This window comes from Lissotriton helveticus, chromosome 5_1 (genome assembly GCF_964261635.1).
Source record: "Lissotriton helveticus chromosome 5_1, aLisHel1.1, whole genome shotgun sequence".
In the NCBI taxonomy this organism is placed as follows: Eukaryota; Metazoa; Chordata; class Amphibia; order Caudata; family Salamandridae; genus Lissotriton; species Lissotriton helveticus.
Genome location: NC_136065.1, coordinates 209,980,445 through 209,996,633, shown reverse-complemented (window position 1 = coordinate 209,996,633; position 16,189 = coordinate 209,980,445). Strand labels below are relative to the sequence as shown.

The 16,189-nt window shown below is 44.6% G+C and overlaps 1 protein-coding gene across 10 annotated transcripts in view; it reads left to right on the top strand.

Moving 5' to 3' along the window:
- The window catches only part of EHMT1 (euchromatic histone lysine methyltransferase 1), a 984,283-nt gene that overhangs the window by 781,704 nt on the left and 186,390 nt on the right, over window positions 1-16,189 (top strand). For all 10 annotated transcript variants that reach the window (XM_078642016.1, XM_078642018.1, XM_078642009.1 and 7 more), the window contains one exon: window positions 9,522-9,666. In XM_078642016.1, the coding sequence (XP_078498142.1) occupies window positions 9,522-9,666 (145 nt within the window). The remainder of the gene's footprint in view (window positions 1-9,521; window positions 9,667-16,189) is intronic.

Sequence of the window (16,189 nt, the reverse complement as noted above, 5' to 3'; positions counted from 1 at the left end):
TTGGATACAGAAACTTTAAAGCAGTACTCCTGCTTCTTGGTTGGTGGTATATCCGATGTCAGTTTCTTTCATTCCGCACCTTCAGATGTGGATTTGGAGCAACTCCTTTTTTTTTTTTTTTTGCACTCTTTTTTTCAAAATGACTACACAGTATACAACAGGGTTTAAGCTGTGTGTGAACTGTCTCAAACTGATATCTTTGGTGGACCTTCTTGAATTATGCTTATGGTGCCTTGGGTCGGAGCACGATTCCAGGGCCTGCAACTTCTGGGCTCAGATAATTCTAAAGGCCATAGTGGACCTCGAGGCAAAATTGTATGCTGCTAAACATCAGAAGAGTCCGTGCCATGACAGGTCGAAAGGAAGGTCCCATTTCAGCTCTCTCAGTTGTTCCCTCAGCTGATCCTTGCTGCAGTCAAAGTCTTCGGGTAAGTCAAAGAAGGAGCACAAAAACCCCAAGTAGGAATCTGCCCCTTCCTGGCACTCTTTAACTCAAGCGTGAAGGCTTCAACGTGTCACCCAGTCTTGCACCTGATGTCCATTGAAGCTGATCCAGTGTTTGACCCTGATTTATCTCAAGTTTTTCGGGTTTGCAGCGAGCAGAGGCCTTCATGGAGGACGTGCTGAGCATTTTCATCACTTTACTGGTTATCTCTGGTGCACCTCAGAACCTCAAGGATTTGCAGGGGATCCAGTAGTGCTTCCGACGGCGGGTCTGCTGTGTGCTGTTTGTTGTAGACCACCACCACCAAAGTGCGGCCAACATGAAATCCTTCAGGTTCTGAATCCTTACAGATACCACAAGGTAGGGCTCAAGCCTTAAAAAATCTTTTTTACATTAACTTGGAGTATGACAATCTTCATGAGGGAGATGATTATGTCCCCCAATATGAATAGGAAAACTGGTATGAAGAGCTCTAATACTCCAGTGGTGTGGATACTTCTCCCGATACCTCCCTCATGTCTCCTCCTGGTCCTGCTACTCAGGAACCCGCCTTAGTCATGTGAAGGGCGTCAAAAGTATTATACCTACAACTTCATCTATGGAGGTGAAGATTAATGTTCTGAGAGAGGTACTCCAGCATGCTTAAGCCCCTATAGAACCTCTATTGCCATTTTTTAAGGCCCATAGGTATATCCTTTTTTGGCACTTGGGTGAAACTCTCTGGGCAGGTCACTCATCATCAGGTGACCCAGCATTTCTTACTCAAAATCCTGTGCCAGAGAATATGGTGGTATAGGATTCCACAGCAAAGTTTATCCCAACGCCTTCCCTTTCACTCAACCTAATCGTGAGTCATAGAGAATAGAAATATTTGACAAGTGTATTTTTCAGCTGAGCCTTGGTCTGTGCTCAGTAAACTCCAGCTGTCTTCTAAGCAGCTAGTTCCTCGGCCTACAAGACTGTGTCCCAAGTTGTATCTGCAGTTCTGGATGACCTGCGAGTGTCCCTAATGCAAGCTATCCAGGATGGCCGCAACACAGAAAATGTAATGAGGTGCTATGGCTTGGGCTTGAACTGACTGCCTATGTCAGGTGCCATGCCTGGATGAATTCTACAGGGTTTTCTGGAAATGTCCAAGCATCCCTAATGGACATGCCATTTGATGGCTCTTGCCTCTTTGGTGATAGGGTGGATTTGGCCCCAGAATGGTTTAAATCAAGCAGGGCCACAGCTTTTTTCTTTTTCTTTATGCTCAGACAGTTCCACCTTCAATTTATCCCTCCCCGTGGCATTGGTTGCTGTTTTAATTTTGACCACCGCCAGACCCCTCCACCAGCTCTACATTCATTTCCGTCCTTTTATAGCCATGTCCGTGATTCATTAGGACAACACCCAGGGCAGCAGGGACACTTTGCACCTCAGTCCCCCACTCCTACTTCAGTCGCAAAACTGCTTTGCAGTGTCCCTGATGGCAGACAGCCACCCTGTCAGAGGCGGGATTCATTGTTTCTTTCAGGCGATTGGGTCCTAGAAATTCTATCAACTATTCATTCCCATTTCTGTCCACCCGGCTGCACCTTCCACCACCATCAATGTGTCTGTCACACAACCATTTGTCCATCATGCAGCAGGATGTGCAGCCACTTTTGGTCAAAGGAGTGTTCCGGCCTCAGAGGTGGGAACTAGGCGTTATTCCCACTACTTCCTTGTGCCGAAGAAGGACTGAACCTTTTGTCCTGTTTTAGGTCTCCAGTCTCTCAGTGCATTTCAGTAGAAGGGCAAGCTCAAGATGGGCACTGTAGCTCAGGGTCTGCCTGTCCTAGACCCGAGGACTGAAAGGTGGCATTGGACCTGCAGGATGCTTATTAACAAATCCTCGTTGTGCAGGCTCACAGGTGCTACCCGCGCTTCACAGTAGGCCAGTAGTATTTTCAGTTTACTTCCTTTTGGCTTCACAAGTGCCCCTAGGTGTTAACGAAAGTGATGTTAGTGGTCACAGTACACCTTCCGAGGCTGGAGTTTCACCACCCCTGCAACTGATAATGGTGTCTACATGGCAATTTCCTTTTTTTATTGTCTGGCATGACAGTGTGCCTGTCTCCAGGTCATTTTTGACCAACAGAAGAGGAGCTGATAAAAGCACTGCGGAAAGAGGTGCTTTAGCTCCACCCACATTTTGATTCTGAAAAATACAGCATTTGCGTAGGTAGAAGTTTTGTGCTCCCACTGAAAAGGAGTGCTTGAAATGCACTTTTTGCCTCGTCAATAAGTGGATGCTCGGTACAGCACAATTTATTCGGTTATGGCGATAAGGCAATGGACAAGGCTCTAGGCCTAACATTTATTTCGAAAATCATGTATAAAAGCCAATAGGTATTAAAAGGTGGATTGTTATTGCACTGTGTTAAAGCCTCTGGAGAATTATGTTGTTACTTGGAATCACGCGGATTTCTTTAGAAGGCAAAGATAGGATTGTTGGGTTGCTTACCACATTTGATAAAACCTGTGGTTAAAAGATTTCCACAGTGATAAACCTTGCCAGACCCATTTAGGAGTGCCCAAGAGGTTTAGCTAGCTGCGTTTGTCTCATATAATCAAACCATTGATTAAAAAATACATCTAAATATATAACTACATATTAGCACATATATAGAGGGGCTTTGAGTGTCTCTTACTCCGCTTCTACCCATAATATTTTACAGCATGGGAAAATGGGTCAGTCTGCTTCAGCCATTGGCTATATTAACTTTAAAATGAGAGCATTTTGCCAGCTCATAAGCACATCCACCTGAAAATGAGTGTTCTACATTGCCAGGGTTTCCTGCTTGACGCTCATTTCATCTACTGTATGCTACATCCCGCAATGCTAATGCTCCTGAAGTGGGCGTCATCTTGAAATGGTATTGTCCAAAGTGCATCATTGTTTTACTGTTCCAAAATTACCAACATCTTTGCTTTGAAACGTGGTTGCCATGAAAGGAACTTTAAATCAATAGTAAACTATGTAAATACCACTGCATGGCCTCCTCGCTATGCAAAGTTATGTTAGTGTGCTTTAAAACTACACATAACCTATCACCTGTGGGGGTATCCTGTCTCCAAGCAGGTGTGTGTGCTAACCCTGCCTCTGATAGGTTGGTTAATTGGAAAGCCAGGTCTACAACTTCTTGTGGAATTCAAGAAGAGGGGCAGACTCTGATGTGGATTGGAAGGCTGTTCCATGCTTTAGGAGCGCTGTAAGAGAACACCCGTCTTCCTGATCTGGTTTTGTGTACGATTGGGATGTGGGCAAGTAGCAGTCCTGCAGAGCGGAGGTGCCTGAGTGGTTGGTGGAAGGAGATAATTCTGTTCAGGTAGGATGGACCCAAGTTGTTTAGTGCCTTATTGGAGATCCTTGAGGTGTGGTGTAATATGATTCCATGTAGGAGGTTGGTAATGAATCTGGCAGCCGGGTCCTGGTGAGTTTGTAGTGAGGTAGTTTGTAGTGTTTTAGTGAGTTGTTTGGTGATCCCAACCTCGAGGGTGTTCCTGTTGTCCAACTTGCTGGTGACTAGGGCGTGAGTGACAGTTTTTTCTAGTGTTGCTTGGGATCCATTTAAAGATCTTCCTCTGCATCTTCAGGGTGGAGAAATAGGATGCAGTGGACTGTGTTGACTTGCGCAATCATATCCAGTTTGCTGTCTGATTATTCTGAAGTTCCTTGCATGGGTCCAAGTTTAGCCAGCCACCAGTTGGAATTCCATGTTGAGGTGTTCTTGCATAAGGTCCCAACGTCTATCTTGTCAGTGTTGAGCTTGAGACAGTTGGCCTTAAACCAGTTAGTGACTGCGGTCATGAAATTCAGTGAACTTGTTTATTGTGTTGGGGATATTGTCCGAGAGGGAAAGTATGAGCTGCATGTCGTGGGACTAGGAGAGTATTTTGGTATTGTTTGCACGAATTATGTTGGCCAGAGGTATCATTTATATGTTAAAGAGGGTGGGGCTCCGCGATAAACCTTGAGGCACTTGGTAGATGAGTTTGCGGGCTTCCGAGGAGCAAGGTTCCATTCTGACCGCTTTTGTTCTGCTAGTTAAGAAGGAGGAGATCTAGCAGAAAGCAGTTCCTTGGATGCCAATCTCGTGCAGGGGCCTGATGAGGAGCGGGTGTGAGACCATGTCAAATTATGCAGAGGTGCATAAGAATAAAACCTGCCATGTCTCCTCTGTCACTAATCATGTGGATGCCGTCTGTTGTGGCACTGGGTGCGGGTTCTGTACTGTGGTTGTGCCTGAATCTTGGCTGTGTGGTGTTCAGGAGCTAGTAGTTACTGAGCTGTCAGTAAATTAGTTTCTCTAAGACCTTTGCTAGGTATGAAATATTGCTCAAGGCAGAAGGAGCCACAGTAAAATCTTTGATTGCGAAGATATCCTTGCTGCTGTTACTGCCGGTGTGGATGCGATCTGCAAGAGCCTTGTGCTTGGCGTTCTGTATCTGCTGGTGGCAGCGTCTTAGGGCTGTTTGGAAGATGTCTTTATCTATGGTGTCTTGACTTGTTCTCCTTATGCACTCCAGTTGCTTGCAGTGGCGCTTTATCATCCTGAGTTCCTTTGTTTACCAACTGACCCGTGGTCGGGCTCTTTGGTTCTTGGTTTGCACTTTAGAGGGGAGCCATGGTGTTGGCAGAAGCCATGGTGTCAGCGCATGCTGTGATCAAGCTATTGAGGTTTTCAATGGCTTTCAGCAAGTTTCTGGTGTTTTCAAGCCAGTGCATGTAGAGGGCAGAAGCCCACTCCTGTCCTGTGATGCTCTTCCAGCTGCGGCAGGCGGTTCTGGTTGTGGTAGTTCTGTGGTGGTGCAGAATGTGTATGCTGAAAAGGGTGTGGTCTGTCCAGGTCAGGGTTGCTAGCTTTTCCACTGTGCTGTTGCTGATTGAGGAGAAATTTTGGACCAATAGGTGTCCGGTGTGGTGGGTGGGTTCGATAATTTGTTGGGTGAGGCCATGGTTTCCTAGAAGGACCGTAGCGTTTTCATCAGTGTGGTCTTCTAGGTGATAGTTAAGGTCATTGAGGAGGTTGAATGTGCAGGCATTTGATGATAAGGGGTTGACGAAGTCTGTGATGTGACTGCTAAATTGGTGAGTGGTGATGCTGGTTTGTATACAAGGGTTCTGCCCAGGGAGAGGTTGGCAGTGATATGTATCTTTAACATGAGGTGTCTGTTAGACTGCTTACAAAAATACTTTTTAAGAAGGTTGCTAAATACAATCCAGTCCTGAATTGAGGAAGAGAGCATACTATCATCATGTCAAGCTGGGTTTCTTAAGAGAACTTCAACCATTGACAGTTTTTTCGGTTCTTGGCAGTATATTGGATAATAGTTGTAATCGGCAAGGGCAACATGTATGTTGCCTTTCTCGATCTCAAGTCAGCTTTTGATCTTTCCCCCCATAACAAGTTCGGGCAGGTGCTTGGTAATCTGGGCATGCCTATATCTGACACTGTTAATTTGCCTACGTGAGGCTAATTTTGTTAGGATCAGTTGGGGAATACAAAATCAACTTACCAAGTGTATCCGGGTAGTCACTGGTGTGCGACAGGGCTGTGTTCTTGCCCCAACACTGTTTTCTTTATATATATAAATTACATAGTTAAGTTCCTTGTAGAAATCCCACCTGATGCATAACTCTTCCTAGTATTAACAGCTGATGCCCTGTTGATTGCTGATAAATATATATCATTAATGAGCAAAGATCCTACAAGGGCAGACCTGCCCTTAGAGGCATGACACGTGAAAATTGGCTCCTTTGACTATCAGGGGGTTCGGTTATGATCGTAAAATCATTTGGAAGTACCATCTTGATAAAAAGACTATCAAACATAAACAAATTGTAGGTGTGAACTTGAGGGAACATCAGTCTTCGTATACCAAACCTGTTTTCCGAGTCCTGAATATTAAGAAGACTAAAGCTGTGAGCTCTGCATTATGCGGTGCAGACCTATGGAGGTTTTAAAATTCTTTAGAGCTTGGGAGGAGCGAGAACAACTTTTGGAAGAGTATTGTCAATCTCCCATCAAGTACGCCAACTCTTTGACATGGGTAGGAAACCCATTGAAAGCAAAGAAAGGCTGTGTCCATTCCTGTACTGGAGAAGGGTGTGAACTACACCAGAACTTTCACAGTATGCCTTAGGCCTACAGGATATTATTAATTCCGATACCTACGGGAAAGTGACATGATTTACTAACCTCAAACACATCTTGCTTTCCCCTGGGTTCCTTGGGTTGGTCAGATTTGTGGCTATCTCCATCATCAGCTCTGATCCCTATTATAACGGAAATGAAGAGGCACTATGGAGCGTGGACTTTTTAGAAATTAATACATGAAACTGCAACCTTGATCGGAGTTTTTAGATTTCAAATGCGATAGTGCCCTAGAAATCTTTTGGGACAGTATTGTGGTCCCCTTAGAGAGAACATTGTGTTTCCAATTTAGAACCAGCACTCTACCCTTTTATGCTTATTCAAGCAGATGGAGGGACAACGATATACTGCTATGTCCATCCTGTAAAAAATTGAATGAGACTGTTCCCCATGTACGATTTGCTTCCCAGATGTATGATAGACCTAGAAATGTATGAATTAAACCACTGCGGACAGATGGGAACATGAAGTTTCTTGGTTGTCCGTAGAATTTTAAGAAGCACTACTTGTCCTTTGTTTGTATCCTCTATAGCAAAATTTCTGAAGCGTATGTGGGCAATCAGACTTGCAATCCTGTTCTAACTGTATATATTTGCTTGACCACTAAGCTTGTAGATTGTCCTCATTTAATTTTGTCCAAAGTTTTGTTTTGTTTTATATTGTGCATATGTTTTAACTGCATATATTTGTCTGTTTACTGTGCTTGAAGATTGTTCTCATCTAACTTTGTGTCAAAGTCTCTTATTTTATTGTACATATGTTTTATTGCTTTTTTCCCTGTTTAAGGAATTTATTGGGGACATATTGTATATACATATTTATTATTTGTACTTTTATGGCATTTTATTCCGAAATAAAGTTATTTGAAAAGGAACATGAGGTGTTCCATGTAGCTGGTGGGGGTGTCCGTTGAGGTAGTGCAGCTACTGAGTATCTTTGAATATGTTGGCACTTCCACCTCTGGGTTTGTGCTAACAGTCTTACTGGGCAATTTTGTTGCCAGCGTGTATGGCTGTAGCAATGTTCAGTGCAGAGATTGTTTCCCTGAAGAAGAGCAGGTTTGGAGCATGATTGTGCAGTAGGTCACTTATCTCCATGGTGTATTTGGTGAGCGAGCGGGTGTTGAAGAGCTTGCATGTCGTGATGTGTGGGTGGTGTTCGGTCTGTCTGAGAGGGTGGCTGGTGCGTGTGTGTGAGTGCGAGCGAATGCGGTAAAGGGTACTGGTTGTCAGGAGTGGTGCAAATTGTATTCTTTTTAATTGCAGTTCTAAGTGTGCCTCTTATTTTAAGCATGTTATTATTTCTAATTTTGTTTGCTTTATTTTGCATACTCTTGTTGCATGTGTATCTTTTTGAAAGTGCAATGATAAGTAATAAAGTGAGTGTAATGAGCTATTGAGTGCCTAAATGAAACATGTATTGCGGTGGCAGCTGATGTGCAGCCGCTCAGCCTGGACACTAGTGATAGGTCGTTTTTCAGGGGGCATCTCGAAGATGCCCTCTGTGTGCATTTTTCATTAAATCCTACACTGGCAACAATATGCGTTTCATGTGCTGAGAAATTTGATATCAAACTTCCCAGTTTTCAATAAAGCAATTATGGTGCTGGGGAGTTCGTAATGACAAACTCCCAGCACCACATACTCTTAATGGCATTAATGCCCTTACAATGTCTAAGAATTGGCTAAGGCACTGTAGGGGCACAGGGCTCTTGCACCTGTACCCTCACCACTGGTATAGTGCACCCAGCTAGAGGGGTGGCTGATCTATGCCAAGGCAGTGGGTTGTAGGCACGGCACACGGGGATGTGTGCCATGTTGACTCTTCACTTTGTTCTGTAGTAAAACACGTAGCCTGCAAAGGCAGTGTGTGAGTCTAAAGGTACAGGGCCTCTTAGGGTGGCACAATAAGTGCTGCAGCCCTTTGAGGCCTTCCCTGGTCACAGTGCACTGGGTACCTGTGGTGCCATTTACCAGGGGATGACATGTGGCTAGAGAGTGCCAATTGATTGCACAAGGTACCGTTTTGGGGAAAGAACACAGGCCCTGGAAACCTGATTGGCAGGGACCCAGGGCACATCAACGCAAAGTGCATCAGTAGTCTTGCAAAAAGTGGTGGGATGTTACTGCAACAGTAACCCAGCTTCCTACATGATGGCGTTGGTAGTTCTTTCAATCACCCAATGAGTTGCGAGAAGAGCTGGAGAGAGTTACATTCATGTTGCTCCTTACCATGGTAACTCGTTTTGCATGAGCAAGGAAAGTGTATGATGACCTAGTTAAAGTCAGTGAAAGCCCCCAACGATGTATCTTCCTTTTGGGTTAGCCCAACTATTTATAAATAGTATCACATTCTTGGCTACATGAAGTGGTCAGATCGTGAATTGTTAAGTAATACCGCTGAAAGTCAATTGAAATATGCTGCAAACTTGAAGATTGCGTCAAAAGCATGATGTCTTTATTTGAGCGGAAAGTTACTTGTTTTCAGTATCTTTGACTGCTCATTGTGCATGTAGATATTAAGTGCAGCTTGTAATAGTGTTTAATTTTAGCACTGTAAATGTAGCTATTTTTTTTATTTTATATAAACACAGCCTCCTAATTGTGTTAGAGATAGCACGTGATGTAATGTTTCCGACTAATGCAATTATTTTTCTACGCACACCGTATGCAGTGAGATGCGTTGACACTGTGATGTAGGTGCCTGTTTAGACGCAGTACCATGTTTTTCTACATTGTTTGTATCCTTGGGTGTTCGTTATATTTGAGAAAGACTTGAATTTTGTTTAAATGAGGTCTGGCGAAACAGACACCTAGAATGCACTTGCTTTGTGAGCACCAATGCTGATATAAATATGAAGACTGAACTAGCAATTCTCTTGTTACGTGTTACAGAGACATTGGTCGTGGTTATGAAAGAATACCAATCCCATGCGTCAATGGTGTAGATGAGGAGCCGAACCCTACTGACTATAAATATGTGTCGCACAACTGTGTAACGTCACCAATGAATGTGGATCGAAATATTACACACTTGCAGGTAAGGAGGCGACCTCCTCTTTCTACCCTGTATGGAGAACCCTTGTCCTGCACTGCAATGACCCACCTCTTCTAAATATTGAAGTGATGTCCTTTTCCATAAATTGGCTTATTTTAATCCCCACCTATGCAGCAAGTCTCATGAGAGTGCAACAAGCATTAAGGGCTGTTAGTTAAGGTGATGAGCATTGTTACATGAGGTCAGAAGTGGGTCTAGCATCTTTATTTGAAGTTGGAATCATTTGCATATGATATTTGTTACTTTCATCATAGTGATATGACAACAACGTCAAAAATTATAAGTTTGGCCTTCTGCTTTGTTTGCAGATCAGTAGTAGGATGGGCTGAGAAATGCAGCAGTACTGAGATTGTAATGCCATAAGTGTTTCACGAGGACCGTATAGAAAATGAAACAGAACTAAAAACTATTATCTATGTTGGGATTGCTCTGCACAGCTTGGCACATAAATATATATTGATATTGAAAGTATTGGTCTCCCAGCACCTCCTAACTGTTACTGTCAAAAAGGCCATCTGTTCCATTAGAAGACGAGCATTGGAAATGCCAAACTATCTGACTGTAATAATGCCCTCCTGGAGAACCTGAACAACATAGGCCTCGTCCAACTGGTCACCGGACCCACACACAAGTCCCGACACACACTCAACCCCAATTTTACTTCCAGCGACAGAATCAAATTCAGCTACACCACAGAACTTACCTGGACTAACAATATCATTGTACACTTCACCATCTCCGATGCCCAGCACACCATCACTGAGTGCCACAACTCCTCCCACCGTACTTGGAGCAAAGTCACTGACTGGAATCCAGTTGACACAGTCCCTCACCACCACCGAGTCCTAAACCTCGACCAGGCAGTCCAGAACTTCTTTGCCTGGATCACCACCTGCTCAGACAGTCGCCCTGCTGAAACCAACAAAAGCCTACAAAACTTAATAACAGGCCAGCTGGTAAACCTCTGAGCTCAGGACTACCAAGCACAACTGCTACCACCGGGAGAAGCGATGGCAAATCACAAAGAACCCCGTCGACCGAGCTGCTCGCAAAGCAGCCTTCCGCAACTATCACTGTCACATCAAGGAATGTCAAGAAAGCAGCCATTACTGCCTGAATCAACTCCACGTCCAACCACATGAAACAACTCTTCAGAATAGTCAGGAATTCTCCATCCGACAGCCACAGTAAATACCATCCACCCCTCCCAAGAACTCTACGACTCCCTCTCTGACTACTTCCACAGCAAGATTGCAGCCATCTACAACAACTTCGACCCCCAACCCACCACCCTCCACCAACCATCAAACACCTGCCAAATGATCACCATCTGGGCTCCACTCACCACCCAGACCACCACAGACATGTCGTGCAGACATTCTGGGTCGCCCACAGACCCCTGCTGCCCCTCCTTCCCCACCTGTTTTACCTCGGATAGAACACTATAAGCACGAAACTCGCCTGCACCCTCAACGCCTCCATCAGCACAGCAACCTCGGACAGATGGAAACATGCAGAAGTCTGACTCCTCCTCAAGAAACCCTCTGCTGACCCCAGCGATCTCAATAATTATTGACCAATCTCCCTGTTCCCCTACCCAGCCAAGCTCCCTGAAAAAGCAATCAACCAACGAACTCTTGGAATATAATCACCTACTAGATGACACACAATCAGGATTCTGAGCCAACCACAGCACTGAGACCGTGCTTATTGCTGCCACAGGTAACATCAGAATCATCCTCCACCGCGGAGAAGCGATGGCCCTGATCCTCCTCGACCTCTGCAGTGTTTGACACATTCTCCCACAACACCCTCATCAACAGACTCCACAACATCAGCATACAGCAAGATGCCCTCAAGTGGATTGCCTCTTTCCTCTCAGGATGCACAGAGTATCCGACTGCCACCCTTTACCTCCACAGTCATAAGGATCATCACTCAGACCCACCCTATTTAGCACCTACATGACCCCGCTCTCAAACATAGTCCGATCCCATGGCCTCAACGTAATCTCCTATGCAGACGACAATCAACTTAGCCCACCTATCCCAAAACCTACTTCTCCAGCTCCATGACCAACTTTTTCTACTGGATGATAAACAGCTGCCTCAGATTGAACTCCGACAAGACCGAAGTACTGATCTTCATTAACATCTCCGCCTGGGACCACAGCTGGTGGCTTCCTCCAAAGACCAGGAAACGACAAGTCAACTCAGTCGCCTCCTTCTGCTTCCACACCCGCCGCATGCTCTGCAGAATCTTCAGATGGATCCGCATAAACACCAGGATGACTGTCACTCAAGCCCTCATCCCTAGCTGTCTTGACTACGGCAAAACACTTTATTTTTGCATCTCCACCCAGCTCCTCAATCGACTCCAGACTATACAGATCAAACAGCCATACTCATCCTGGATCTTCCCTAACGGTCACATATCACCCCCAACTCAGAAACCTCCACTGGCTCCCCATCCAGATGATAGGCCAGTTCAAACTCCTCACACATGCCTACAAAGCCCTCCACAATTAAGGTCCATCATAGATCAACCATTGACTGAAGTTTTAACCCTCCAGACTGTGGAGTTCCGCCTTACATGCCCTTGCCCACTTCCACCTCATCCATCTCAGCTGCAGTGGGCGCAGCTTCATTTCCTACATCACCACCAAGACCTGGAACAACCTGCCCTTTACCTCAAGAACTACACCCTCCCTTGCAGACTTCAGAAAGAAACTCAAGACCTGGGTTTTTGGCAGAGACAAGGCATCCTCAGCACCCAGATACCCCTAGGGGGTGACCGTGCTGTGCTTTGCAAATGCTGAATGATTGATTGAATACGCTGCACTCTCATAGGCGAACATTAAGCTGGTAATTCACACAGTACACCTCTTACTCTGTACTCACACAGGCACTTATCTCACCTTACACTCCCAGCCTGTTTCCTTGCAGTCGCACAAGCACATCATCTCACCCTGCAGTTACACAGGCCCATCCTCTCACACTGCACAACACCTATCACGTTGCCTTTACAGGTGCAAAACTCTTATCCTGTATTCATACAAGCAGGCTAGATCACTTTTCCTGTACTCACAAATGCAAGCCAGTTACCTTGCCGTCAAACGGGCACACATCTCAGCTTGGCCTAAAACGTACACATCTCTCACCCTAACCTCACACAGGCAAACTTCTAGCCCTGCCCATATACAGGCTCTACTTCCTATTTGCACTGGCCCTGGCATTGCACTCACTATGCTCCCATATGGGTACACCTTTTGCTGTTCACTGTCACTTAAAATGGTAAATCCCCAAACCAGGGTTGGGATCAGTACTCGTTTTGTTTGCTGAAGAGGTTGAAACAGCATGCCAACTTTTCAGTTCTCCTTTTTCTTTTCTTTTTTCGTTCAGTGTAAGGAATGATAAATTGACTTTACCAGAATCACACTACATACTGGTTCAAGAGGAGGTATTGGATTCAGGCACAAAACCACTCCTTCCCCACGCTCCTGTTTTTGCCACAGCTTTAATTTAGGGAAACAATAAAAGATTAGATTGGGGTCCAAGAGTGTTGCTTCAAATTGCCTTTTAAAAAAATAATTTTAATTCTTTTTATTTAAAAATTGTTCATCATACTGCGTTTATGAGAAATGAACGCAGATTATCACATGTCAAACGTAGCAATTAAGTTCTACACTTTCAAAGTTTGAATATATAGTCATGATGATACTTTTACGGCCTGTTGAAGTTCATGATACTGTTAGCTCAACAGACGTTTTTCCTCAAAGCTACCCCACGCTGCCACTTCTGCACCCCTTCATCTGTAACCCTTAAAGTCACTCAAGACCCCCCATATTTTCTCCCATTTCTTGGGGCAGCCCACTGCTCTGGTAGAGTACCTGTTCCGACCTCTGGCACCAATCAAGTCCGACTCCCAATATTCAATTCTTGAGGGAGCAGCCATATACCATGCCCGTGCTATGTTGTGCTTGGTGACCCTCCCACCCCTCAGAAACCACTAGCCAGATCTTATGATACCAGTTCACCTCTCCTGATATTGTCAGGAGGAGCTATTTTGAATTCATGGAAACTTCCAAAGACAAAACAAGGGACAATTCCTCAGTAACTCCTGTATCACGGGGCATTGCCTTAGAATATGAAAAATTGTGCTCTTTTGGTTGCACCCCCTGAGGCATAATGCTGTATCTGCTTTACCTATCCTATGCAACAGTGTCCTAGAGTATTAGGACCTGTGCAGAATCCTTCGCTGAACTAGCCTGAGCCGGGCATGAACATCTATTTCCTGTGGGCTCCGTATGGCTTCTACTCAATATTCGTTGTCTGTCGTCTAGGTAATCCATTCAGGCATCTCTCAATGCCCCGAACGGATTAGGGAAGTTAATAATCAGTTTTCTGTATCTTGAAGAGATTCCTTTGCCCAGTATAGGCTCTGTGAGAAAACGATGTTCTAGCGGGGAACGCCTCTGGTAGCTGCTGTGCCTCAAGTGTATGTCTCCTAAGTGCATGTCCCAGCTGTAGATACCTGTATTTTCCCGATTCCACCAGCTCAAATTCCTGGCAGAGTACTTAGATCTGTATTGAGGCATGTCCCCTCCAAATGTTTCCCAGGTGCTCTATATCTATAAATTACCATCTCAAGAAGCCCGTCAAGCCCCCAACTTGTGTAATAAATCCCTGTCCCATAGAAGGGTCAAGTTGATGAGTGTACCTCTCTGGCCCAAATAGTCAATGGCCTCTCGCCATACCCTTACCACAGTCAGGGTGTGGGCAAGTCCTGTTCTCTTTTCCTATGACAAAGAATTGGCTTGTGTCCTCTGTGAACCATGGCCTCTCTATCTACTTGATAGGCTGATTCTTGATGGTTTGAGAAGACCCCGTTGTTAATTAGTAATAACTGTGTTACCCAGTAATATTTCAGGATATCCGGGATTGCTAGCTTTAAGGAAGCGAGCAGGCTTTGTATATACTATTCCAAAGTAAGGTATAGAGTGCACAGAGTCCAGTGGATCCCCAAAGGCTTACAGAGGTTAAAGTAGATGAAACCATACTCTCTATTTGTGGTAGTGTGGGTGAGCAGTAAGGCTTTAACAGAGGGTAGTGTTAAGCATTTATTATGCACACTCAGACAAGAAATGATTTCACTCACTCAAAGACTGAACTCTGACCTATTGTTTTGTATAAAAATATTTCTTTGTTGTATTTTATCTTTAGAACCAAGCTAGACTTGGCGTAGGTAAGTAAAAAATAGTACTTTTCTGATAATACAGTTGAATGTTGTAAGAAAGTGGCTCTGTATATACTGGACCAAAGTAGGGTACAGTGTGCACAGAGTCCACAGTCCCCAGAGGCATGGCAGAAGTTAAAGTTAGATATACCCTTAAACTCTCTAAAGTGGTAGCTTGGTCGGGCAGTAAGACAGTATCAGAGGACAGGGTAAAGCATTTGTTGTACACACTCAGTCAGCAAATGGTCTCACACAGTCAAGAACTAAACTCTAGGCCAATTGTTTTGTATCAAAGGATATAGTTTTTTTTTTAGAACCAACAGGTTTTCTCAATATGAGTGAGTTTAGGTAATTACTTTGTAAGTACAATAGCTACAGTGGTTGCAATAGGCAACACAATTTCAAACACAATTTAACATTGAGCTCAATGGGTTTTTCTTGGTAAATAAAATTGATTACTTTATGGATTACTTTTCTAACCACAGTACTGGATCCTAAATTCAGTCCCGAGACATGAGCTGTAAACAGTTAAGTAAAAGCGTTTTGGTTACAGTAGTGATTTTTAAAGAATACAATTCTATTTTCAAAGTTGACACTGAGAAACTTTTCAGTGAAAACCAAGCAATGTTATCCTACAGGAGGAAATTCAAGTTACTGGTAAGTACAGTTATAATTACTTTTTCGGTTCAGTACTGGGCTAAAAGGTACAGTACTGGCTTCTCTTCTGATCACGGGTGAGTAATTAGGAATTCGTTATTTGGCTGATTTTAGATGAATATTTTAAAGTTTCAAAACTCAACACGTAGAAGAATTTATAAGTGAAACCAGTCAATGTTAACCTATGGAAGGAAAATGAGTTAACAGCTTTTAGGTAAGTACTCGACTGGTAGAGTTACGGTTCTGGGCACAGACTCAGGGGTCTCCCAGGGTCGGAAAGGTACAGTTGTTACACCCTCAGAGGCACATGGGCAGCCAGGTGCAGAGAGAGTAGGCCCAATGCAATCCAATGGAGGGTAGGGTGCCTCCGGTTGGGGCCTGCAAGTAAGCAGGCCACCCGGCTGTGGGAGTTGAGCTCCTGGTCACTTACTCGGGGTTAGTCGGGAAGTAGAGATGGGTAGTAGTTGCACTTCCAGCGGCACTCGGGCGGCTGGGTGCAGGGTGATTTTGAGCCGTCGGGCGCTTAATGTTATCCAATGGGAAAGTTAAAAAGTGAACAAAGGCTGCAGTCTCGGGTACGGAGATTCTTCATGTGCGGCCACCACTTCGAGAG